This window comes from Salmo trutta, chromosome 6 (assembly GCF_901001165.1).
Source record: "Salmo trutta chromosome 6, fSalTru1.1, whole genome shotgun sequence".
Lineage (NCBI taxonomy): Eukaryota > Metazoa > Chordata > Actinopteri > Salmoniformes > Salmonidae > Salmo > Salmo trutta.
Window position 1 is genome coordinate 58,060,633 of NC_042962.1, and position 27,243 is coordinate 58,087,875.

The window sequence follows — 27,243 nt, forward strand, 5'->3', positions numbered from 1 at the left end:
GTATCACTGCTTCCCTAGCTGGACACATCCACACTCAGCTCCTGTATCACTGCTTCCCTAGCTGGACACATCCACACTCATCTCCTGTATCACTGCTTCCCTAGCTGGACACATCCACACTCATCTCCTGTATTACTGCTTCCCTAGCTGGACACATCCACACTCATCTCCTGTATTACTGCTTCCCTAGCTGGACACATCCACACTCATCTCCTGTATTACTGCTTCCCTAGCTGGACACATCCACACTCAGCTCCTGTATCACTGCTTCCCTAGCTGGACACATCCACACTCAGCTCCTGTATCACTGCTTCCCTAGCTGGACACATCCACACTCATCTCCTGTATTACTGCTTCCCTAGCTGGACACATCCACACTCAAAATTCTGTTTACATGGATATGCTTCTTAATTAGACCTATTTGAAATGAGCGATTTCACTTTATTATCATGGCATTTCATTATTCAGGTTATTAATTATAAATATTACTACTATTCAGAAATGTCAGGTTGGAGATAATCTCTCATTTTCATATTTGCCCAACTTTAAAGGAGTCTGAACAAAGATGCCTACCTTGTCTGCAGCTTTTCTGCAAATTTACCTTTTTTTATACAGATCCAATTCCGACGCACAAAACCATTCAAACGAAGTCCGTTGGGTTTTCTCCCACTTTTCCCCAAGTATTTGTATAACGTCACAAACCCTGCTGCTGCAGTCATTCGATGGCAGTGGCATATGTTCTTCAAAGAGAGGACGGCGTAACGAGAGATGTAATGTAATCTGAGACACTGAAAATAGGCCTTTTACCAGATGAAATCATGACAGGAGCGTTTGATTCTTATTAAAGAGATGGAGACCAGACAGGCTACTTTAGGAAAGGTACATATAGGCCTGTAGAGAGAATCAGTCAACTCACACCGGTCAGTCAAAGCCACCAGCGTATGTCAGACACAAGCAAATATTTCTCCTTTCCTTAAAACATATAAAAAAAACCTTGGCCTACCTTAGTCTTTCTGAAAGTAGACTATAAGTTCATGAATTGACAAGGAAAGTATGAAGGGACAGCTGTGATATAGCATGAAATTGACAATCATTACAATAGAAACAAATACACGCAACATGTCCATAGTCTAATTTTCAGTAATGCTGATTATCAAGGGGGAGAGAGTTGGAAAGATTTTTCAAGTACTGTGAGGAACTATTATAATAATTGGATGTAAAAAAAAATAATTCAATGCAGACTTCGTTGACTTGCAGTGTGAGGTGAGGAAGCTCACTCCTTTTTCTCCCCAATTTCGTGATCTCCAATTGGTAGTTAGTCTTGTCCCATTGCTGCAACTCCCCTATGGACTCGGGAGAGGCGAAGGTTGAGAGCCATGCGTCCTCCGAAACACAACCCTGCCAAGCCGCACTGCTTTTTGACACACTGCTCGCTTAACCCGGAAGCCAGCCGCACCAATGTGTCGTAGGAAACACCGTACAGCCGGCGACCGAAGTCAGCATGCATGCACCCGGCCCACCACAAGGAGTCGCTAGAGCGCGATGGGACAAGGACATCCCAGCCGGCCAAACCCTCCCCTAACCCGGACGACGCTTGGCCAATTGTGTGCCACCTCATGGGTCTCCCGGTCGCAGCCTGCTGCGACACAGCCTGGGATCGAACCCGGCTCTGTAGTGACACCTCCATCACTGCGAAGAAGATCAGCTTTATTAGTGTTGGTGAGTTAAGACTATCAGAAATCAGACATCCCCAAATGGGCCCTTTCCTTGATTGAACATTTGCGAGAAGCAGGCCCGGTTCTTCTATGCATGCACAGGGGCGTGCGCTCTGTCAACATTAACAGGACAGAGAAACCAGACACATGCTCACATTAACAGGACAGAGAAACCAGACACATGCTCACATTAACAGGACAGAGAAACCAGACACATGCTCACATTAACAGGACAGAGAAACCAGACACATGCTCATTGCTCACATGGAGCATATAAATGATGGTATGAAATAAACCACAACTTGTGTCTCACAAGTGTAGCAGGTTGTGAGCTCTGCTAACAACATTTCCACTCCGAGAATGATAATGGTAAATTACTATAATTAATACCTCCATTAACAGAAATTAATGTTACTAAATGACAGAGATAAACGGTAAATTGCCTGTTTTACAAACAGTAGGCTACCACGTGCATTCATAAAAGAGCATTGCGGGCCGTCTCTGTTTAGCCCAGGCTACTATTCTACTTAGCGGGGATAGGAGGGCGTACATTTTTTTTTGGTCTCGCCTAGGGCGGGATATGGACCAGGACCGGCCCTGATCAGCGTTGATTAGTCTATAAATTAAGAAATTATTCTGTATCAAATGATACTGTACCATGCCAGGTTGGAGAGGATTGGCTGGTTGTCCGTTTGACAACATTAGCGCATTATAGGCCTCTGAGCCAGAACAACATTGTCCACTGCTGTTGAATAATGAATGAATAGTCAGACACATCCCCTAAAATGTAAAATACCTATTTATTTATTTATTTACTAGCAAGCAATGAAAACGTGCATTGAATAAAAGAAAGTCAACACATCAAAGTGCCATAGTCTATAGAGCTGAACACCCCCGCGTCTAGCAGATGAGCTGTGCCAGCATCAAAGTGCCATAGTCCATAGAGCTGAACACCCCCGCGTCTAGCAGATGAGCTGCTCCAGCATCAAAGTTCCATAGTCTATAGAGCTGAACACCCCCGCGTCTAGCAGATGAGCTGCTCCAGCATCAAAGTGCCATAGTCTGTAGAGCTGAACACCCCCGAGTCTAGCAGATGAGCTGCTCCAGCATCAAAGTTCCATTGTCTATAGAGCTGAACACCCCCGTGTCTAGCAGATGAGCTGCTCCAGCATCAAAGTTCCATAGTCTATAGAGCTGAACACCCCCGCGTCTAGCAGATGAGCTGTGCCAGCATCAAAGTTCCATAGTCTATAGAGCTGAACACCCCCGCGTCTAGCAGATGAGCTGCTCCAGCATCAAAGTTCCATAGTCCATAGAGCTGAACACCCCCGCATCTAGCAGATGAGCTGTGCCAGCATCAAAGTTCCATAGTCTATAGAGCTGAACACCCCCGCGTCTAGCAGATGAGCTGCTCCAGCATCAAAGTGCCATAGTCTATAGAGCTGAACACCCCCGCGTCTAGCAGATGAGCTGCTCCAGCATCAAAGGACAGTTGGAAAGAGGAAGAGATGTAGAAAGTTTAATAGACCAAGTTAGCAAAACAACTGCTTATAATCATTAGTAAAGTTTATCTACATGAAAATAAAGTTAAATATTTATTTTATTTATCCTAAAATGAATGTAGGCATGTTTTAAACGCTTTTGACGGTTATTTTATTTTCATGACCGTCTTCATCCGTAACCGTCAGTTACACGGTTATTCAGTTCCCTTCACAGCCCTAGTTGCTGTTTACTCTTGGTTACTCAACATATTTTCTAAAGTATTTCTGGTCCGTCATTGCTTCCATCTTCTTGTTGTGGAGAAGCAGTATTATCTAACGGTCTGTCTCTTTCCCTGTAGACACGGGTCTGGGAGAGTCTGTGTGCTCCAGCCCCTCCATCTCCAACACCACCAGCCCTAAGATGGACCCGCCCCCCTCGCCGCACGCCAACCGCAAGAAGCACCGCCGGAAGAAGAGCACCAGCAACTTCAAAGCCGACGGCCTCTCTGGTACTGCGGAAGGTAACGCCATCTCCCCTCTCCGTTTTCCAGCCCTGGTCCGCCCGCTAAAACGCTCCCCCTAGCTAACGAACACCAAGGCTATACACTAACTGGGTCCTAGGTGCTAAGCTGCTCTGCTATTGAATGAATGAGTCTGGAAAAGAATTCAGCAACAAACCTAGGAAGTACAAAACTAGGAAGTACAAAACTATGATTAACCTATTGATTTCAGATAACTAATGATTGTCAACGATGGCTGAATATCTGACTAAGCTTACCCTTTAGCTGTCTTGGACCAGGTAACTCTTTTAAAGAGATTTTATTCCAATGATATTAAACCGGATAAATACATGGTACGTTAAATGAATTAAATAACTTATTTGAATATGATAAGGCACCGTATGTTGCCGTAGGAACAGGTATGGGAAACGCAGCCATGTCTTCCCACGAGCCCCCTGACGTCACTCTGCTTGTGGAAGGGGGTTCCCCATTCTTTCCTCTCATCCCTCCATTCCTCCTCTCTTTCTTTCTGTCAGTCAGATGTGTGTTTTCAGCACTGCTAATAGTAAACATGACAGGCGGCAGGGTAGCCTAGTGGTTAGAACGTTGGGCTAGTAACCGAAAGGTTGCAAGTTCAAATCCCCGAACTACCCCTGAACAAGGCAGTTAACCCACTGTTCCTAGGCCGTCATTGAAAATAAGAATTTGTTCTTAACTGACTTGCCTAGTTAAATAAAATAAAATGACATAGTACTCTGTCACAATGAATGGCACTGAATGGATTGCTCTTAAACACACATTTACTTGTGGATACACAGGTTTATAGGCTCAAATATCAAACACACTGATGCATCCTCACTCATGCGCACATATACATACACAAAACGTCACACACCATTGTGAATGGGAGTGGAACAGATGCAGAGTTGATAGCAGATGTGTGATGTAATGTGTAGCACTTCCATCAGAGGGAATCACGTGGCTGACAAGACAAGTGCCTGTCTTCTGTCTCTGTCTGGGGTCACTCCATCTCCTCTCCTGCCTGCCTGCCTGCCTGCCTGGCTGGCTGGCTGGCTGGCTGGCTGGGACTGGGAGGAATACTAAAGCAGATAGACTACTGGGAATGGGACATGTGTAATATATTTCACCTAGCTTGCAAACAGGCCATGTTGAATGTAGGAAATGAATTGAACTTCAGATCACTCACTGAGGTGTGTTTTTCTGAGGTGAGTGATCTGACACCATTTGAAATCATCGTAGCACCCAGCGGGCTTTATGAAACTACCAAAGGTGTCCATATCTTCACTCTTGAAACTGATTTAATATTCGTCCAATCTCCTTCATAGTTAGAATGGCGCTGTGTCCATTTTATTGGCTGCTGACCATAAAATGTATTTTTTTTGTATATAATATTTGGAGGTGAAACTTATATTGATCATCCCGGACCAAGCCCAAAGCCCAGACACAAAGAAGGAGACGGCGCTATAGAGGCCGGTGTGCAGGATACATGACGAGACTTTATCGGAGAGTAGATAAACCACCTCTACCCGTCGTGCTATTGGCGAACGAGCAATCACTGGAGAATAAAATGGATGAGCGCCTTTCGAGACTATCCTGTCAACGTGATCTGAAGAACTGTAATATCCTATGTTTCTCTGAGTCGTGGCTGAACAAGGACATGGTAAATATAAATCAAGGTTGTTTTTCTATACAGCGGCAGAACAGAGCAGTGGCATCGGGAAGCTCAGGGGAGGTGGCGTCTTTATCAAAAGCTGGTGCGCGATCTCTAATATTAAGGAAGTCTCAAGGTTCTGCTCGCCTGAGTTAGAATACCCCATGATAAGCTGTAGATCATACTATTTACCAAGAGAGTTTTCATTTATCAAACGAGCTAAATACCTTCTATAATCGCTTCGAAGCAAGCAACACTAAACCATGAGTGCACCAGCTGTTTCGGACGACTGTGTGACCACGCTCTCCGTAGCTGAAGTAAGACCTTTAAACTACGGATGCACGATATATCGGTAAGCATATTGTAATCGGCCGATATTAGCTAGAAATGCCAACATCGGCATTGGTCCGATGTCTAGTTTAACGCCGATGTGCAAAACCGATGTCTAAGCTGACGTGCATACCTATATAACGTAGGTAGATGATGTAATGACGCCATGAAAAATACAGCGCTACACAGAGCAAAAGCAGAAAAACACTAAGTGCAAACTTCCAACAACTAAACAAGTTCAAGTCGAGCAGTCATTTGAAAGAGTAAGAACATTTCAGCGAGACAACTCAAAAGGCGAAATCCATTAACGCCAAGATAATGGAATTCATTGCCCTTGACAATCAACCATTCTTTGTCGTGGGTGATGTTGGCCTTCGCGCACTGGTCGAGCACCTCAAACCCCGGTAGGCGCTATTTTTCAGATGTTGCCCTACCGGAGTTGTACAGTATTGTTGAAACGCACATCCATGAGCTGCTTGCTATGTGCGTTAATGTTATTAGCTTCACGACTGACATTTGGACCAGCGATGTCAGCCCCATAAGCATGCTGAGTCTGACAGCACAGTGGGTCGACAAGGATTTCGTACTGAGGAAAGTCGTATTTCATGCTCATGAATGTGCTGGTTGTCATACCGCTGCTGCCGTTTCAATGGCATTTGAGAACATGTTTGAAACTTGGAAACATGAACACACTCCTAGCTCCATTCAAAGAACTGACTGGAGAAATAAGCTCATCAACAGTGTCTGTAGCAGACGTGATACCCTCTGTCATGGTATTGACATGCCTGCTCAACAACACTGCCAACACAGACCGTGGGGTTAAAACTGCCGACACAGACCGTGGGGTTAAAACTGCCGACACAGACCGTGGGGTTAAAACTGCCGACACAGACCGTGGGGTTAAAACTGCCGACACAGACCGTGGGGTTAAAACTGCCGACACAGACCGTGGGGTTAAAACTTGCAAAAGTACTCTATAAGAGGCTGTCAACTCGCGATTCGGTGGCATTTTCTCTGAGCCTCTACTGTGTCGCCACCATGCTCGATGCTAGGTACAAGGACCGCTACTTCGACGCAGACAAGAAACAAAATGACTTTTTGGCCAGTGTGTGTTTCAACTATTTAGCTGTACTAGAACGCTTAAAAAGCCGCAAACATTTTTAAATATCATTATGGTTTTTTAAGTGTAACCGATGTGAAATGGCTAGTTAGTTAGCGATGGTGCGCGCTAATAGCGTTTCAATCAGTGACGTCACTCGCTCTGAGACTTGAAGTAGGGTTTCCCCTTGCGTTGCAAGGGCCGTGGCTTTTGTGGCGCGATGGGTAACGATGCTTTGTGGGTGTCAGTTGTTGATGTGTGCAAGGGTCCCTGGTTCGAGCCCAGGTTGGGGTGAAGAGAGGGACGGAACCTACACTGTTACATTGGTGCCGTGACCCGGATCATTGGTTGCTGCGGAAAAAGGAGGAGGTCAAAGGGGGGGTGAGTGTAACCGATGTGAAATGGCTAGTTAGTTAGCGGTGGTGCGCGCTAATAGCGTTTCAATCAGTGACGTCACTCGCTCTGAGACTTGAAGTAGGGTTTCCCCTTGCGTTGCAAGGGCCGCGGCTTTTGTGGCGCGATGGGTAACGATGCTTCGTGGGGTGTCAGTTGTTGATGTGTGCAAGGGTCCCTGGTTCGAGCCCGGGTTGGGGTGAATAGAGGAACGGAACCTACACTGTTACATAAGGAGAATATCAGATATCGGTATCGGCCAAAAATGTTGTTGCATCCCTACTTTAAATAGGTTCGCATTCACAAGGCCACAGGGACTTGGAGCATTCACTGACCAGCTGGCAAGTGTCTAAACTTACCTACATGTTTCAAGCAGACCACCATAGTCCCTGTACCCAAGAACACCAAGGTAACCTGTCTAAATGACTATCGCCCTGTAGCATTCACATCTGTAGCCATGATATGCGCTGAAAGGCTGGTCATCAATCCCAGACACCATGGACCCATTCCAATTTGCAAACCGCCCCAACAGATCCAGAGATGATGCAATCTCTAAACTCCACACTGTCCTTTCCCACCTGGACAAAAGGAACACCTACGTGAGAATGCTGTTTATTGACTACAGCTCAGCGTTCAACACCATAGTTCCCTCCAAGCTCATCACTAAGCTAAGGACCCAAACACCTCCCTCTGCAACTGGATCCTGGATTTCCTGACGAGCTTGAAGTTCCTTGTGTCCACATCACTAAGGAATTATCATGGTCCATGAAGAGGGCACAACAACGCCTCTTCCCCCTCAGGAGGCTGAAAAGATTTGGCATAGGCCCTCAGATCCTCAAAAGGTTCTACAAGCTGCACCATTGAGAGTATCTTGACTGGCTGCATCACCTCTTGGTATGGCAACTGCTTGGCATCTGGCAAGCGGTACCGATACACCAAGTCTGGCTCCAACAGGACCCTGAACAGCTTCTACCCCCAAGCTATAAGACTGCTAAATAGTTAGTCTGGGTAACTATTGGTTAGCTATTTAACTATCTGCATTGACCATTTTTGAACAAACTCTTTTGACTCATCACATTCACTGCTGTTACAGTTTATTATCATCCTGTTGCCTAGTCACTTTGTCTACCTATATGTACATATCTACCTCAATTACCTCGTACCCCTGCACATCGACGCCATACTGGTACCCCGTGTATATAACCAAGTTATCATTGGCTCAGTACTGGTACTCCGTGTATATAACCAAGTTATCATTGGCTCAGTACTGGTACTCCGTGTATATAACCAAGTTATCATTGGCTCAGTACTGGTACTCCGTGTATATAACCAGGTTATCATTGGCTCAGTACTGGTACTCCGTGTATATAACCAGGTTATCATTGGCTCGGTACTGGTACTCCGTGTATATGGCCTAGTAATCGTTACTCATTGTGGATTAATTCCTTGTGTTGTTACACACTTTATTAAAAAAATGTTTTAGGTGGAGCGTGCTTCCTTCAAACCCCCAACCCAGCACGCTTTTCCCGAAGGCCGAGCATTGTGAGACGCTCCCCCAGCCAGCCGGCCTCTGTGCAGCCCCTTCGCCCCATTCGTCAGCGGGGCACTTAAGTGAAATATTATAAATAATCCACCGTATTGAAATCTTTTATCAGCTGTGGCACTTCATTATTCAATAAGCGATTAGTAACAGTCTCCCAATTTAGCCATTAAGCACCACGCGACAGCGTGGGGCCTCTCTACGCCTGTCACACCACGACCCAGATGAAGTATCAGCCTGTCACACACACCCGTTATTCATGAGGTGAGGGGCCGGGGCGGGCCGCCCTCTGCTCCACACTGGTCCGTCCACACCCTCACCGCTCCTTCTCCTTTAGCCCAGGTAGGGCCACCGTAAGGTTATACGTCACTCTATCTCTCCATGTCTCTCTCTCCTCTCTCCATGTCTCTCTCTTTCCTATCTCCTTCATCTCTCTCTCTCTCTCTCTCTCTCTCTCTCTCTCTCTCTCTCTCATGTCGCTCTCTCTCTCCTCTCTCCATGTCTCTCTCCTTGGTGTCTCTCTCCTCCCTCTCATCTCTCTCTCCTCTCCCTCTCATCTCTCTCTCCTCCATGTCTCTCTCTCATCTCTCTTGTCTCTCCTTCATCTCTCCTGGTCTCTTTCCTCTCTTCTTGTCTCTTCTTGTCTCCTCTCCATGTCTCTCTCTTTCCTCTCTCTCTTTCATCTATCTGGTCTCCATCTCCATGTCACTCTCTCTGTTTTCTATTTCTCTTTTTTGTTTGTTTTCTTTCTCCTTCAGATGTTAGTAAATTGACATAAAAAAATCTACAATTGTGTTAATTTTCTGATATTACATTATACTCACCATGTTTTCCGTGTGTGCGTGTGCATGCACACTCGTCTGTGTGTGAACTGAAAGGGATACTTCAGTTAGCGCAATGCCTGGAAGTCTATGGTATCTACTAGCATGCTAGCAGTTACCATAGACTTCCCAGTCATTGCGCTAACGCTAGTTAGCAATGTCCTTCAAACTGCACGCAGGCACCTAAAAATGGTATCCACGATTTCATCGGACTCTGGGGGAAGTAGATAAAGGGCTTCATTGCCAACATCCTGAAGTATCCCTTTAAGGTTGTGAGGAAACAGGTTTCCTACATGGCTAAAACAGGGGATCCTTTTATTTCTAATGAAAAGCTACTTGCTCTCTCCCTCCCTCCCTCTCCTCCCTCTCTCCCTAAAACAAAGACTCTATTCATCCTCTTCCTTTCTTCCTGCCACTGAGCCAGACCCCCCCCCCCTCCCCCACATGCTTGACACGTGGAGACCCCCTAATCTCTATCCCTCCATCCCTCTCCTCCCCCCATTCCTCTCTTTCACAGCCACCTGCATCAGGTGTATCACTCCTTCTCTGTGTGCTCCGTCGATCACAGCCCCACAATTAACTGTCTCGCTGTAAGAGCACCTCGTTAGTTCGTTACCCCTGGTTACATACACTACAGCACGGGGTCCGGCTCCTCGCTGCGCGGGACCTTTGAAAGGGGATCTGACCGCGAGCCTGCTGGAGATACCAAAGTTGGCCCTCAGATGGGAGACTGGGTACATGAAAGCCTCCCTGTGGCCCCCCTCAGATGGGAGACAGGGGACATGAAAGTGCCCCTTTGGCCCCTTTGAGATGGGAGGTGGAGATGGGGCCTCACACAGCGCAGTAGACCAGCTGCAGATCCCTCCCTCCTGGAGTGAGAAAGAGGCATTCCTGGAGAGGAGATGGATGTTAGTCAGGACAAAACGCTCTCTATGATCTGGTATGGGATCAGAGGATCAGGTGGTTAGATAGCAGACTGGGTGATTGGGGGATTCATTCCACACAGGTTGTTAAAGAGAGCAGAAGTGGGTGGGGTCTGGGTTGTGACTGAAGCGTCTTGATGCATCTATCATTTAGCCCTAAGAGGGTAGGTGGGTCTGCTGAAACGCTTTGGCCATTTCCCTAAAATGGAAGATAATTAAGGTCACTTTGTAGCCATAGAGGTACAGCAGGTGTGACACCAAAGGTCAACTTATTAAAGGTCCCAGGTGGTCTTTCCCATGCAGAAGACCATCATTCGTTGGATGTACAAAGGACCCGAAGTACAGAGAACCCAAATATTTGAGAGGTCACACACACTGCAGTGTGTGGGTGCAGATGTAAATTACTTGAACATATATTGGGGTATTTCTTTGTGATTGCTCCAGATTCCTGTGTGGGGGAAAATAGCGCCTTGAAGGACAATAAGGCCGAGGCTCGTACAAGCAGTCTAACATTTAAACCTCACACACCCATTACCAGAATGTTCCCTTTTCCTATGCTGTAGTGGGGGACCGGTGAATAAATGTACTTTCTCTTCTGGTATCGTTGTGTAGCAAATGTTCTTCGTAGCCTCGGGGGATGTTGGGAAAATAACAGTAGCGTCGGCGGGGGCTGTGAGGGTTCAGGGGCGAGACGCGAGGGGAATAAGTGTGTATTTAGAGTGGAGTATGTACCTCATTATAGAAGGTGAAAGCAGAAGTCACATAGTCTAGGACCTGAACACCTTCAGTGGGAGAGAGAAACATTTTACCCCTCTCCCCTCTCTGATAACCTTTTCTTAGCTTGGATTTGTTTTACATCTATTTTTTAAACCAGTTCTATTCGACTTGTTCTATATATTTTTGGAGTTTCCATTCTGTGCACATGCCACTGCCAGGTTGTCATGGTAAATTAAAGTCTCTGTGAATGATAAGGCCGTACTGTTCAGCATCAACTGTTCCTGTGTTGCTTCTACTGCTGACTTATGATTTGTCACTGCAACTCACCTTAGCCCCTCCCACACAAGTCCATGCCCAGCCCATGACTCCTCCCACTTTAGTGCTGCTGGTTGATTACACCTGACTCCTCCCACTTTAGTGCTGCTGGTTGATTACACCTGACTCCTCCCACTTTAGTGCTGCTGGTTGATTACACCTGACTCTCACTTTAGTACTGCTGTTTGATTACACCTAACTCCTCCCCCTCTACTGCTGCTGGTTGATTACACCTGACTCCTCCCCCTTTAGTGCTGCTGGTTGATTACACCTGACTCCTCCCCCTCTAGTGTTGCTGGTTGATTACACCTGACTCCTCCCCCTTTGGTGCTGCTGGTTGATTACACCTGACTCTCACTTTAGTGCTGCTGGTTGATTACACCTGACTCCTCCCCCTCAAGTGCTGCTGGTTGATTAAACCTGACTCCTCCCCCTCTAGTGCTGCTGGTTGATTACACCTGACTCCTCCCCCTCTAGTGCTGCTGGTTGATTACACCTGACTCCTCCCCCTCTAGTGCTGCTGGTTGATTACACCTGACTCCTCCCCCTCTAGTGCTGCTGATTGATTACACCTGACTCCTCCCCCTCTAGTGTTGCTGGTTGATTACACCTGACTCCTCCCCCTCTAGTGCTACTGGTTGATTACACCTGACTCCTCCCCCTCTAGTACTGCTGGTTGATTACACCTGACTCCTCCCCCTCTAGTGTTGCTGGTTGATTACACCTGACTCCTCCTCCTCTAGTGTTGCTGGTTGATTACACCTGACTCCTCCCCCTCTAGTGCTACTGGTTGATTACACCTGACTCCTCCCCCTCTAGTACTGCTGGTTGATTACACCTGACTCCTCCCCCTCTAGTGTTGCTGGTTGATTACACCTGACTCCTCCCCCTCTAGTGTTGCTGGTTGATTACACCTGACTCCTCCCACTTTAGTGCTGCTGGTTGATTACACCTGACTCCTCCCACTTTAGTGCTGCTGGTTGATTACACCTGACTCCTCCCACTTTAGTGCTGCTGGTTGATTACACCTGACTCTCACTTTAGTGCTGCTGGTTGATTACACCTGACTCCTCCCCCTCTAGTGCTGTTGGTTGATTACACCTGACTCCTTCCCCTCTAGTGCTGTTGGTTGATTACACCTGACTCCTCCCCCTTTAGTGCTGCTGGTTGATTACACCTGACTCTCACTTTAGTGCTGCTGGTTGATTACACCTGACTCCTCCCCCTCTAGTGCTGCTGGTTGATTACACCTGACTCCTCACCCTCTAGTGCTGCTGGTGGTTTACACCTGACTCCTCCCCCTCTAGTGCTGCTGGTTGATTACACCTGACTCTCACTTTAGTGCTGCTGGTTGATTACACCTGACTCCTCCCCCTCTAGTGCTGCTGGTTGATTACACCTGACTCCTCCCCCTCTAGTGCTGCTGGTGGTTTACACCTGACTCCTCCCCCTCTAGTGCTGCTGGTTGATTACACCTGACTCCTCCCCCTCTAGTGCTGCTGGTTGATTACACCTGACTCCTCCCCCTCTAGTGCTGCTGGTTGATTACACCTGACTCCTCCCCCTCTAGTGCTGCTGGTTGATTACACCTGACTCCTCCCCCTCTAGTGCTGCTGGTGGTTTACACCTGACTCCTCCCCCTCTAGTGCTGCTGGTTGATTACACCTGACTCCTCCCCCTCTAGTGCTGCTGGTTGATTACACCTGACTCCTCCCCCTCTAGTGCTGCTGGTTGATTACACCTGACTCCTCCCCCTCTAGTGCTGCTGGTTGATTACACCTGACTCCTCCCCCTCTAGTGTTGCTGGTTGATTACACCTGACTCCTCCCCCTCTAGTGCTACTGGTTGATTACACCTGACTCCTCCCCCTCTAGTACTGCTGGTTGATTACACCTGACTCCTCCCCCTCTAGTGTTGCTGGTTGATTACACCTGACTCCTCCCCCTCTAGTGTTGCTGGTTGATTACACCTGACTCCTCCCACTTTAGTGCTGCTGGTTGATTACACCTGACTCCTCCCCCTCTAGTGCTGTTGGTTGATTACACCTGACTCCTCCCCCTTTAGTGTTGCTGGTTGATTACACCTTTTTTCCTTTCTCCTTTTTTAGTCTTTATATTTGTGTTGTCTTCATTCTTCTACGCTGTCCTCTTCTCTCCATCTCTCCTCCTGCCGCCCGTCGGGACGCAGCCAAACATCAAGCGTGGAAACTTAACCGCGTTGGTAGTCTGCGTAACATATACAGTAACAGCAACTGGGAAGGTAACTAACTAACTGACTGGTTAACCCACCATAATGGAGAGAGTAACAGCAACTGGGAAGGTAACTAACTAACTGACTGGTTAACCCACCATGATGGAGAGAGTATCAGCAACTGGGAAGGTAACTAACTAACTAACTGACTGGTTAACCCACCATGATGGAGAGAGTATCAGCAACTGGGAAGGTAACTAACTAACTGACTGGTTAACCCACCATGATGGAGAGAGTAACAGCAACTGGGAAGGTAACTAACTAACTGACTGGTTAACCCACCATGATGGAGAGAGTAACAGCAACTGGGAAGGTAACTAACTAACTGACTGGTTAACCCACCATGATGGAGAGAGTATCAGCAACTGGGAAGGTAACTAACTAACTGACTGGTTAACCCACCATGATGGAGAGAGTAACAGCAACTGGGAAGGTAACTAACTAACTGACTGGTTAACCCACCATGATGGAGAGAGTATCAGCAACTGGGAAGGTAACTAACTAACTGACTGGTTAACCCACCATGATGGAGAGAGTAACAGCAACTGGGAAGGTAACTAACTAACTGACTGGTTAACCCACCATGATGGAGAGAGTAACAGCAACTGGGAAGGTAACTAACTAACTAACTAACTGACTGGTTAACCCACCATGATGGAGAGAGTATCAGCAACTGGGAAGGTAACTAACTAACTAACTAACTGACTGGTTAACCCACCATGATGGAGAGAGTAACAGCGACTGGGAAGGTAACTAACTAACTAACTAACTGGTTAACCCACCATGATGGAGAGAGTATCAGCAACTGGGAAGGTAACTAACTAACTGACTGGTTAACCCACCATGATGGAGAGAGTAACAGCAACTGGGAAGGTAACTAACTAACTGACTGGTTAACCCACCATGATGGAGAGAGTATCAGCAACTGGGAAGGTAACTAACTAACTGACTGGTTAACCCACCATGATGGAGAGAGTAACAGCAACTGGGAAGGTAACTAACTAACTAACTGACTGGTTAACCCACCATGATGGAGAGAGTAACAGCGACTGGGAAGGTAACTAACTAACTAACTAACTGGTTAACCCACCATGATGGAGAGAGTATCAGCAACTGGGAAGGTAACTAACTAACTGACTGGTTAACCCACCATGATGGAGAGAGTAACAGCAACTGGGAAGGTAACTAACTAACTGACTGGTTAACCCACCATGATGGAGAGAGTATCAGCAACTGGGAAGGTAACTAACTAACTGACTGGTTAACCCACCATGATGGAGAGAGTAACAGCAACTGGGAAGGTAACTAACTAACTGACTGGTTAACCCACCATGATGGAGAGAGTATCAGCAACTGGGAAGGTAACTAACTAACTGACTGGTTAACCCACCATGATGGAGAGAGTAACAGCAACTGGGAAGGTAACTAACTAACTGACTGGTTAACCCACCATGATGGAGAGAGTAACAGCAACTGGGAAGGTAACTAACTAACTGACTGGTTAACCCACCATGATGGAGAGAGTAACAGCAACTGGGAAGGTAACTAACTAACTGACTGGTTAACCCACCCAAGATGGCAGCCTTCCACTCCACGATGTCCACCTGTCTCCATCTTTGCCCTTTGACCTGTCTCAGTGTCCATGTGTACTTTCCTCTGTCCTTCCCGTCCCCCTCTCACTGCCAAGTCAGACACCTTAGACACACAGAGCATCCTGGAGCATGCGCTCTCTCTGGTGTCATGGACTTCATGGTGTGTGTGTGTGTGTGTGTGTGTGTGTGTGTGTGTGTGTGTGTGTGTGGTGCCTTGTGACTTTCCCCCCTGTGCTTCGGCAGTCCAACTTAACTGGTGGCTCATGGTTTTTACTGTATGTGATGGACAGCATCAGGCATCATAATCAACAGCAGGAAGAGTTTCCTATATTCCATAGCCCCCCCTCCCCCCCCCTTATATGATGTACTTGTTCAATAAGAAATAAATATTTATTTCTTGAGAGGTGAACAGTTGCTGCACTATTTTCCAGGTTGTTAATGCTGTAAAATGGTGGTAATACTGTAGGGAGTAATGACCTGTTTCACCAAGCAATACTGTGTGCACTGACATTTAAGGCTTTTAATTTCTGTTTCCTGAGCCTCACCCCCCCTCCTTCCCCCTCTCCTTTTTCCAGACGCATCCTCCCCCCTCACTGCAGCCCCCAGACCCACCCCAACCCCACATATACCCTCTCTCTCTCGGGGTACTCTTGCCGGGCCTGGTCCTGGTCCTGAGTCCTGGTCCATCCACATGTGTAGTGCAGCCTCTCCAATGTACTGCCTGGAATTGGTGATGGGTCTATATTATATTTGGGTGTGTATTGTTGTGCTGTTAAAGATTGGTCGTGTCAGAGTTCACAAATTGCCTCGACGACAGCGCGCTCTCTCTCTCTCTCTCTCTCTCTCTCTCTCTCTCTCTCTCTCTCTCTCTCTCCCCTGTAGCTCGGAGCAGTGGTGTGATTACTACGAGTGGCGGGGCGACGGAGAGTGCGACTGTGTGTCCCTGCGTGTGTGCTTGACAGAGTATATCAAATTAAGGCTGATGTGTACTTCACGTCAGTGTGCGTCTGAGCGCCCATTTCCCTTTGAGAAATCTCAGGTTAACAGATAGCTTATGTTGTGATACTCATATCAAATCTAACCAAGGGCCTTCTCATACTGCCGGACAGGTTTCAATTCAGGCTGTGGTATTTCAGAGATGTATAGGAGACAGACAGGCTGTGGTATATCAAGGCAGTATAGGAGACAGACAGGCTGTGGTATTTCAGAGACGTATAGGAGACAGACGGGCTGTGGTATATCAGGGCAGTATAGGAGACAGACAGGCTGTGATATATCAGGGCAGTATAGGAGACAGACAGGCTGTGATATATCAGGGCAGTATAGGAGACAGACAGGCTGTGATATATCAGGGCAGTATAGGAGACAGACAGGCTGTGGTATATCAGGGCAGTATAGGAGACAGACAGGCTGTGGTATATCAGAGACGTATAGGAGACAGACAGGCTGTGGTATATCAGGGCAGTATAGGAGACAGACAGGCTGTGGTATATCAGAGACGTATAGGAGACAGACAGGCTGTGGTATATCAGGGCAGTATAGGAGACAGACAGGCTGTGGTATATCAGAGACGTATAGGAGACAGACAGGCTGTGGTATATCAGGGCAGTATAGGAGACAGACAGGCTGTGATATATCAGGGCAGTATAGGAGACAGACAGGCTGTGGTATATCAGGGCCGTATAGGAGACAGACAGGCTGTGGTATATCAGGGCAGTATAGGAGACAGACGGACAGACAGACAGGCTGTGATATATCAGGGCAGTATAGGAGACAGACAGGCTGTGGTATATCAGGGCAGTGTAGGAGACAGACGGACAGACAGACAGGCTGTGATATATCAGGGCAGTATAGGAGACAGACAGGCTGTGGTATATCAGGGCAGTATAGGAGACAGACAGGCTGTGGTATATCAGGGCAGTATAGGAGACAGACAGACAGGATGTGGTATATCAGGGCAGTATAGGAGACAGACAGACAGGATGTGGTATATCAGGGCAGTATAGGAGACAGACAGACAGGATGTGGTATATCAGGGCAGTATAGGAGACAGACAGACAAGATGTGCAATATCAGGGCGGTATAGGAGACAGACAGACAGACAGGATGTGGTATATCAGGGCAGTATAGGAGACAGACAGAGAGGATGTGGTATATCAGGGCAGTATAGGAGACAGACAGACAGGATGTGGTATATCAGGGCAGTATAGGAGACAGACAGACAGGATGTGGTATATCAGGGCAGTATAGGAGACAGACAGGATGTGGTATATCAAGGCAGTGTAGGAGACAGACAGACAGGATGTGGTATATCAGGGCAGTATAGGAGACAGACAGACAGACAGACAGGATGTGCTATATCAGGGCAGTATAGGAGACAGACAGACAGACAGACAGACAGGATGTGGTATATCAGGGCAGTATAGGAGACAGACAGACAGACAGGATGTGCTATATCAGGGCAGTATAGGAGACAGACAGACAGACAGACAGACAGACAGGATGTGGTATATCAGGGCAGTATAGGAGACAGACAGACAGGATGTGGTATATCAGGGCAGTATAGGAGACAGACTGAGGCAGCCTATCATGACTCATGACTCAATGGGCATCCCAGTAATGGCCACCTCATTTCAGGGTTTGCAGAGGAAAATTGGGGGTGGGAGTGTTAGGAAGGGGGGGTTACACAATTGCACTGCCTAATGCCCTTTCATTTTTATTTTGAAATTCATTAATCGACTTGAGGAGGGGGAGGAGCGATGGGGGTTGGAACAGCATTAATTTATGCCTCGGCTAGCTGGGCTCGACTTTCTGCATTGTTGGTTTCCATAATTGTCAAACAACCACCCCCTCTCTCCCCCTCTGCAGAGAAAAGCAGGAACATTTAATTATGATGAGAACATTGTTCCTGACCCCACAGGGCTTGTCAGCGTTTGAGGGGTGGGGCCCAATCTAGGACGAGACGACATCACAGTCCCAGGAGCTCTCTTACACAAATAGGGAGAGACACATCAGATAGGCCTCTTTAGGGACAGTATTTGACCTCTGAGATGCATCCTATAGGCCTCTTTAGGGACAGTGTTTGACCTCTGAGATGCATCCTACAGGCCTCTTTAGGGACAGTATTTGACCTCTGAGATGCATCCTACAGGCCTCTTTAGGGACAGTATTTGACCTCTGAGATGTATCCTACAGGCCTCTTTAGGGACAGTATTTGACCTCTGAGATGCATCCTATAGGCCTCTTTAGGGACAGTATTTGACCTCTGAGATGCATCCTACAGGCCTCTTTAGGGACAGTATTTGACCTCTGAGATGTATCCTACAGGCCTCTTTAGGGACAGTATTTGACCTCTGAGATGCATCCTACAGGCCTCTTTAGGGACAGTATTTGACCTCTGCAGAAATACTTTAGGTCTTCAACTGTAGCTATGTCTCTAAGATGAAAATAAGCTTTAAGGTTGTAGGACGAGATGGATGAGGTTATTTCAGGTGAATCATGTAGTCTAAAGACAGTGAGACGGGCCTGCAACATCTTCAGTCTCTTTACCCATGCAGGAAGTTAAAGGCTCTTCAGGTTTCTAACTTATTTAGCCACAGGGCCTGTCCTCCCATCCTTAGACAGGCAGAGAGAGATGTAGGGAGACAAAGGCCTTTCATTGTGGGTCTGAACACTCTGAAGCCAGAAGGGAACTTCAGCTTCACTGGTCTCTGAGAGGAAGCCAATTAGCTAAATGAGTGAGTGAGGAAAAGGAGGAGAGTAAATCGTTTGGCTCCTCCAGCCTGACTCTCTCTCGCTCTCTCTCTCTCTCTCTCTCTGGCCGTTCTCCCTTTTCTCGGCTGATTAAACTTGTAATCTTATCCCAGGGAGGTGATCAGACCTCCACTCCCAGACAGAACACATCACAAAGCTGTCAGTGATTACTAGTCTATTCTAACTGGTTGACTAGTGCTGGAATGTATTATTTGAAGTATATAGGTTTCATGCACTCCAGAGCCATAAGCTGTTAGCGCAGCTACCACCAATGTAGCCAGCTTCCGCTGATGACAAGTCAGTCACGACAAGACCGTGGCGCTGCTACCCACACCGGTTCCTCAGGTAGTCCTATTGAGAAGCCCTCTGATTAGCACATGCTGGAGGGCTGATGAGGGGTGAGGAGGGGGCTGATTGGCTCCTCATTATGTAATTGGGCCCCCTGTCCCTTCTCATTGGAGTAAATTGTAAACGGAACCAGGTTGGTGTCTGATCTCCCTCATCAGAGGGTCTCTTGTTAGAACCAGCTGTGACTTCCTCCTTCCCACCCTGCCATGTTCCTCCACTTCACCTCTTCTTCAATCCCTCCTTTTGTTCTTAACAGCTTCCAAATGTGACCCCGCAAATGCACACAGTGTCAGGGCTTTGACGTTAACTGTGAAAGCCTGCGTCACTCTCTCTAAAACAGAGTGGCCCCGTTTAGCCTATGGTGGGTGAGGTTTGGGTAGCAGACCCATGTGTTCCCCTCTGGGGGGGTTGTGATTGTAATGACTGGCCTTTATTCTGGACCACTGATAGCTAAGGGTCCTGGGGTGGCCACTGGGGGCCACAGGGCCTGTAATTGGGGGGATATCCTGGCCGGGGGGGATGGATGTGGAGGGGTTCCAGAGGTCACTAGGATCTGTGGTAGAGCTGACAGACTGTTCTGATCTGTTCCACTGAAAAGGCTTTTGACTAGATGGAATACAGCTACAGACAGTGACTTTTGTAGCAGGTTAGGAGAACTAGCGTAGCAGGTGAGGAGAACTAACGTAGCAGGTGAGGAGAACTAACGTAGCAGATTAGGAGAACTTACTCAGCAGGTTAGGAGAACTAGCGTAGCAGGTGAGGAGAACTAACGTAGCAGGTGAGGAGAACTAACGTAGCAGGTGAGGAGAATTAACGTAGCAGGTTAGGAGAATTAACGTAGCCGGTTAGGAGAATTAACGTAGCAGGTGATGAGAACTAACGTAGCAGGTGAGGAGAACTAACGTAGCAGGTGAGGAGAACTAACGTAGCAGGTGAGGAGAATTAACGTAGCAGGTTAGGAGAATTAACGTAGCAGGTTAGGAGAATTAACGTAGCAGGTTAGGAGAACTTACTCAGCAGGTTAGGAGAACTAGCTTAGCAGGTTAGGAGAACTAAAGTAGCAGATTAGGAGAACTAACGTAGCAGGTGAGAACTAACGTAGCAGGTGAGGAGAACTAACGTAGCAGATTAGGGGAACTAACGTAGCAGGTGAGGAGAACTAACGTAGCAGGTGAGGAGAACTTACTCAGCAGGTGAGGAGAACTAACGTAGCAGGTTAGGAGAACTTACTCAGCAGGTTAGGAGAACTAGCGTAGCAGGTTAGGAGAACTTACTCAGCAGGTTAGGAGAACTAGCGTAGCAGGTTAGGAGAACTAACGTAGCAGATTAGGAGAACTAACGTAGCAGGTGAGAACTAACGTAGCAGGTGAGGAGAATTAACGTAGCAGGTTAGGAGAATTAACGTAGCAGGTTAGGAGAATTAACGTAGCAGGTGATGAGAACTAACGTAGCAGGTGAGGAGAACTAACGTAGCAGGTGAGGAGAACTAACGTAGCAGGTGAGGAGAATTAACGTAGCAGGTTAGGAGAATTAACGTAGCAGGTTAGGAGAATTAACGTAGCAGGTTAGGAGAACTTACTCAGCAGGTTAGGAGAACTAGCGTAGCAGGTTAGGAGAACTAAAGTAGCAGATTAGGAGAACTAACGTAGCAGGTGAGAACTAACGTAGCAGGTGAGGAGAACTAACGTAGCAGATTAGGGGAACTAACGTAGCAGGTGAGGAGAACTAACGTAGCAGGTGAGGAGAACTTACTCAGCAGGTGAGGAGAACTAACGTAGCAGGTTAGGAGAACTTACTCAGCAGGTTAGGAGAACTAGCGTAGCAGGTTAGGAGAACTTACTCAGCAGGTTAGGAGAACTAGCGTAGCAGGTTAGGAGAACTAACGTAGCAGATTAGGAGAACTAACGTAGCAGGTGAGAACTAACGTAGCAGGTGAGGAGAACTAACGTAGCAGGTGAGGAGAACTAACGTAGCAGGTGAGGAGAACTAACGTAGCAGATTAGGGGAACTAACGTAGCAGGTGAGGAGAACTAACGTAGCAGGTGAGGAGAACTAACGTAGCAGGTGAGAACTAACGTAGCAGATTAGGAGAACTAACGTAGCAGGTGAGAACTAACGTAGCAGATTAGGAGAACTAGCGTAGCAGGTTAGGAGAACTAACGTAGCAGATTAGGAGAACTAACGTAGCAGATTAGGAGAACTAACGTAGCAGGTGAGAACTAACGTAGCAGGTGATGAGAACTAACGTAGCAGGTGATGAGAACTAACGTAGCAGGTGAGGAGAACTAACGTAGCAGGTGAGGAGAACTAACGTTGCAGGTGAGGAGAACTAACGTAGCAGGTTAGGAGAACTTACTCAGCAGGTGAGGAGAACTTACTCAGCAGGTGAGGAGAACTTACTCAGCAGGTTAGGAGAACTAGCGTAGCAGGTGAGGAGAACATACTCAGCAGGTTAGGAGAACTAACGTAGCAGGTGAGGAGAATTAACGTAGCAGGTGAGGAGAACTAACGTAGCAGGTGAGGAGAACTAACGTAGCAGGTGAGGAGAACTAACGTAGCAGGTGAGGAGAACTAACGTAGCAGGTGAAGAGAACTAACGTAGCAGATTAGGGGAACTAACGTAGCAGGTGAGGAGAACTAACGTAGCAGGTGAGGGGAACTAACGTAGCAGGTGAGGGGAACTAACGTAGCAGGTGAGGAGAACTTACTCAACAGGTTAGGAGAACTAGCGTAGCAGGTTAGGAGAACTTACTCAGCAGGTTAGGAGAACTAGCGTAGCAGGTTAGGAGAACTAACGTAGCAGGTGAAGAGAACTAACGTAGCAGGTGAGGAGAACTAACGTAGCAGATTAGGGAACTAACGTAGCAGGTGAGGAGAACTAACGTAGCAGGTGAGGAGAACTAACGTAGCAGATTAGGAGAATTAACGTAGCAGATTAGGGGAACTAACGTAGCAGGTGAGGAGAACTAACGTAGCAGGTGAGGAGAACTAACGTAGCAGGTGAGGAGAACTAACGTAGCAGGTGAGGAGAACTAACGTAGCAGGTGAGGAGAACTAACGTAGCAGATTAGGGGAACTAACGTAGCAGGTGAGGAGAACTAACGTAGCAGGTGAGGAGAACTTACTCAACAGGTTAGGAGAACTAGCGTAGCAGGTTAGGAGAACTTACTCAGCAGGTTAGGAGAACTAGCGTAGCAGGTTAGGAGAACTAACGTAGCAGATTAGGAGAACTAACGTAGCAGGTGAGAACTAACGTAGCAGGTGAGGAGAACTAACGTAGCAGGTGAGGAGAACTAACGTAGCAGGTGAGGAGAACTAACGTAGCAGGTGATGAGAACTAACGTAGCAGGTGATGAGAACTAACGTAGCAGGTGATGAGAACTAACGTAGCAGGTGAGGAGAACTAACGTAGCAGGTGAGGAGAACTAACGTAGCAGGTGAGGAGAACTAACGTAGCAGATTAGGGGAACTAACGTAGCAGGTGAGGAGAACTAACGTAGCAGGTGAGGAGAACTAACGTAGCAGGTGAGGAGAACTAACGTAGCAGGTGAGGAGAACTAACGTAGCAGGTGAGGAGAACTAACGTAGCAGGTGAGGAGAACTAACGTAGCAGGTGAGGAGAACTAACGTAGCAGGTGAGGAGAATTAACGTAGCAGATTAGGGGAACTAACGTAGCAGGTGAGGAGAACTAACGTAGCAGGTGAGGAGAACTTACTCAACAGGTTAGGAGAACTTACTCAGCAGGTTAGGAGAACTAACGTAGCAGATTAGGAGAACTAACGTAGCAGGTGAGAACTAGCGTAGCAGGTTAGGAGAACTTACTCAGCAGGTTAGGAGAACTAGCGTAGCAGGTTAGGAGAACTAACGTAGCAGATTAGGATAACTAACGTAGCAGGTGAGAACTAACGTAGCAGGTGAGGAGAACTAACGTAGCAGGTGAGGAGAACTAACGTAGCAGGTGATGAGAACTAACGTAGCAGGTGATGAGAACTAACGTAGCAGGTGATGAGAACTAACGTAGCAGGTGAGGAGAACTAACGTAGCAGGTGAGGAGAACTAACGTAGCAGGTGAGGAGAACTAACGTAGCAGATTAGGGGAACTAACGTAGCAGGTGAGGAGAACTAACGTAGCAGGTGAGGAGAACTAACGTAGCAGGTGAGGAGAACTAACGTAGCAGGTTAGGAGAACTAACGTAGCAGGTGAGGAGAACTTACTGGCACAGTGGCATTGTCATGCTGGAGGGACATGTCAGGATGAGCCTGCAGGAAGGGTACCACATGAGGGAGGAGGATGTCTTCCTTGTAATGCACGGCGTTGAGATTGCCTGCAAAGACAACAAGCTCACTCCGATGATGCTGTGACACACCGCCCCAGACCATGACGGACCCTCTACCTCCAAATCGATCCCGCTCCAGAGTACAGGCCTCGGTGTCACGCTCATTCCTTCGACGATAAACACGAATCCAACCATCATCCCATGTGAGACAAAACTGCGACTCGTCAGTGAAGAGCACTTTTTGCCGGTCCTGTCTGGTCCAGCGACAGTGGGTTTGTGCCCATAGGCGACGGAAGTTGCCGGTGATGTCTGGTGAGGACCTGCCTTACAACAGGCCTACAAGCCCTCAGTCCAGCCTCTCTCAGCCTATTGCAGACAGTCTGGTCACTGATGAAGGGATTGTGCGTTCCTGGTGTAACTCGGGCAGTTGTTGTTGCCATCCTGTACCTGTCCTGCAGGTTTGATGTTCGAATGTACCGATCCTGTGCAGGTGTTGTTACACGTGGTCTGCCACTGTGAGGACAATCAGCTGTCTGTCCTGTCTCCCTGTAGCGATGTCTTAGGCGTCTCACAGTACGGACATTGTAATTTATTGCCCTGGCCACATCAGTCCTCATGCCTCCTTGCAGCATGCCTAAGGCACGTTCATGAGGATGACCAGGGACCCTGGGCATCGTTCTTTTGGTGTTTTTCAGAGTCAGTAGAAAGGCCTCTTTATTGTCCTAAGTTTTCATAACTGTGACCTTAATTGCCTACCGTCTGTAAGCTGTTAGTGTCTTAATGAACATTCCACAGGTGCATGTTCATTAATTGTTTGTGGTTCATTGAACAAGCATGGAAACAGTGTTTAAACCCTTTACAATGAAGATCTGTGAAGTTATTTGGATTTTTACGAATTATCTTTGAAAGACAAGGTCTTGAGAAAGGACGTTTCTTTTTTTGCTTAGTTTGTGTGTGTGTGTGGCAGTGCATTAGATGTATGTGTGTGTAGCAGTGTGTGTGTAGCAGTGTGTGTGTAGCAGTGTGTGTGTAGCAGTGCATGCGTGTGTGTGTAGCAGTGCATGCGTGTGTGTAGCAGTGCGTGTGTTTGTAGCAGTGCAGAAGGTGTGTGTGTAGCAGTGCATTAGGTGTGTGTGTAGCAATGCATTAGGTGTGTGTGTGTGTGTAGCAATGCATTAGGTTGTGTGTGTGTGTGTGTGTGTGTGTAGCAGGGCATTAGGTGTGTGTGTGTAGCAGGGCATTAGGTGTGTGTGTAGCAGGGCATTAGGTGTGTGTGTGTGTGTGTGTGTGTGTAGCAGGGCATTAGGTGTGTGTGTGTGTGTGTGTGTAGCAGGGCATTAGGTGTGTGTGTGTGTGTGTGTGTGTGTAGCAGGGCATTAGGTGTGTGTGTGTGTGTAGCAGGGCATTAGGTGTGTGTGTAGCAGGGCATTAGGTGTGTGTGTGTGTGTGTGTGTGTGTAGCAGGGCATTAGGTGTGTGTGTGTGTGTGTGTGTAGCAGGGCATTAGGTGTGTGTGTGTGTGTGTAGCAGGGCATTAGGTGTGTGTGTAGCAGGGCATTAGGTGTGTGTGTGTGTAGCAGGGCATTAGGTGTGTGTGTGTGTGTAGCAGGGCATTAGGTGTGTGTGTGTGTAGCAGGGCATTAGGTGTGTGTGTGTGTGTGTGTGTGTAGCAGGGCATTAGGTGTGTGTGTGTAGCAGGGCATTAGGTGTGTGTGTGTGTAGCAGGGCATTAGGTGTGTGTGTGTGTGTGTGTGTGTGTGTGTGTAGCAGGGCATTAGGTGTGTGTGTGTGTAGCAGGGCATTAGGTGTGTGTGTAGCAGTGCATTAGGTGTGTGTGTAGCAGTGCATTAGGTGTGTGTGTGTGTGTGTAGCAGTGCATTAGGTGTAGCAGTACATTAGGTGTGTGTGTGTGTGTGTGTGTGTGTGTGTGTGTGTAGCAGTGCATTAGGTGTGTGTGTGTGTGTGTGTGTGTAGCAGTGCATTAGGTGTGTGTGTGTGTGTGTGTGTAGCAGTGCATTAGGTGTGTGTGTGTGTATAGCAGTGCATTTGGTGTGTGTAGCAGTGCATTAGGTGTGTGTGTGTGTGTGTGTGTGTGTAGCAGTGCATTTGGTGTGTGTGTGTGTGTGTGTGTGTGTGTGTAGCAGTGCATTTGGTGTGTGTGTGTGTGTGTGTGTAGCAGTGCATTAGGTGTGTGTGTGTGTGTGTGTGTGTAGCAGTGCATTTGGTGTGTGTGTGTGTGTGTGTGTGTAGCAGTGCATTAGGTGTGTGTAGCAGTACATGAGATGTGTGTATGCCACCAACCCTAAAAGTGACCCTCTCTTTCTCTCCGTCCCTATATCCCTCGGTCCTCCAGAACAAGAGGAGAACTTTGAGTTGACCATTGTGTCTTTGACGGGCCAGATGTGGCACTTTGAGGCCACCTCGTACGAGGAGAGAGACGCCTGGGTCCAGGCCATCGAGAGCCAAATCCTAGCCAGCCTGCAGTCCTGTGAGAGCAGCAAGGCCAAGGTACCGTACTACAATATTACAATACTGTTACACTACTGTTACACTACTATTACACTACGGTTAAAATACTATACTATTACACTACAGTTACAATACTACAATATTACAATGTTGTTACAGTACTGTTACACTACTATTACAATACTGTTAGAGTACTGTTACACCACTACTGTATACCACGCTATTACAATACTGTTACAGTACCATTACAATGCTGTTACAGTACTGTTACAGTATGTACCACACTATTACAATACAATACCACACTATTACTATACTATACCACACTATTACAATACTATACCACACTATTACAATATATACCACACTGTTACAATACTATACCGCACTAGTACAGTACTATTACAATACTGTTATATTACTGTTACACTGCTATACCACACTGTTACACTGCTATACCACACTGTTACACTGCTATACCACACTGTTACACTGCTATACCACGCCGTTACACTGCTATACCATGCCGTTACACTACTATACCACACTGTTACACTACTATACCACACCGTTACACTGCTATACCACACCGTTACACTACTATACCACGCCGTTACACTGCTATATCACGCCGTTACACTACTATACCACACCGTTACACTGCTATACCACACCGTTACACTGCTATACCACACCCTTACACTACTATACCACACCGTTACACTACTATACCACGCCGTTACACTACTATACCACGCCGTTACACTACTATACCACACTGTTACACTCTATACCACACTGTTACACTACTATACCACACACCGTTACACTACTATACCACACCGTTACACTGCTATACCTCGCCGTTACACTACTATACCACGCCGTTACACTGCTATACCACGCCGTTACACTGCTATACCACACCGTTACACTGCTATACCACGCCGTTACACTACTATACCACACCGTTACACTGCTATACCACGCCGTTACACTGCTATACCACACCGTTACACTGCTATACCACGCCGTTACACTGCTATAC

General features: G+C 47.3%; 1 protein-coding gene and 1 long non-coding RNA gene across 7 annotated transcripts in view; both read left to right on the forward strand.

Moving 5' to 3' along the window:
• Positions 1–27,243, forward strand: part of LOC115196446 (arf-GAP with GTPase, ANK repeat and PH domain-containing protein 1) — a 202,423-nt gene that overhangs the window by 147,625 nt on the left and 27,555 nt on the right. For all 6 annotated transcript variants that reach the window (XM_029757285.1, XM_029757283.1, XM_029757284.1 and 3 more), the window contains 2 exons: positions 3,556–3,717; positions 26,080–26,234. In XM_029757285.1, coding sequence (XP_029613145.1) covers positions 3,556–3,717; positions 26,080–26,234 — 317 coding nt within the window. The remainder of the gene's footprint in view (positions 1–3,555; positions 3,718–26,079; positions 26,235–27,243) is intronic.
• Positions 13,786–15,172, forward strand: LOC115196452 (uncharacterized). The gene is made up of 2 exons (XR_003878855.1): positions 13,786–14,369; positions 14,570–15,172. It is a non-coding gene; the product is annotated as an uncharacterized LOC115196452 (long non-coding RNA).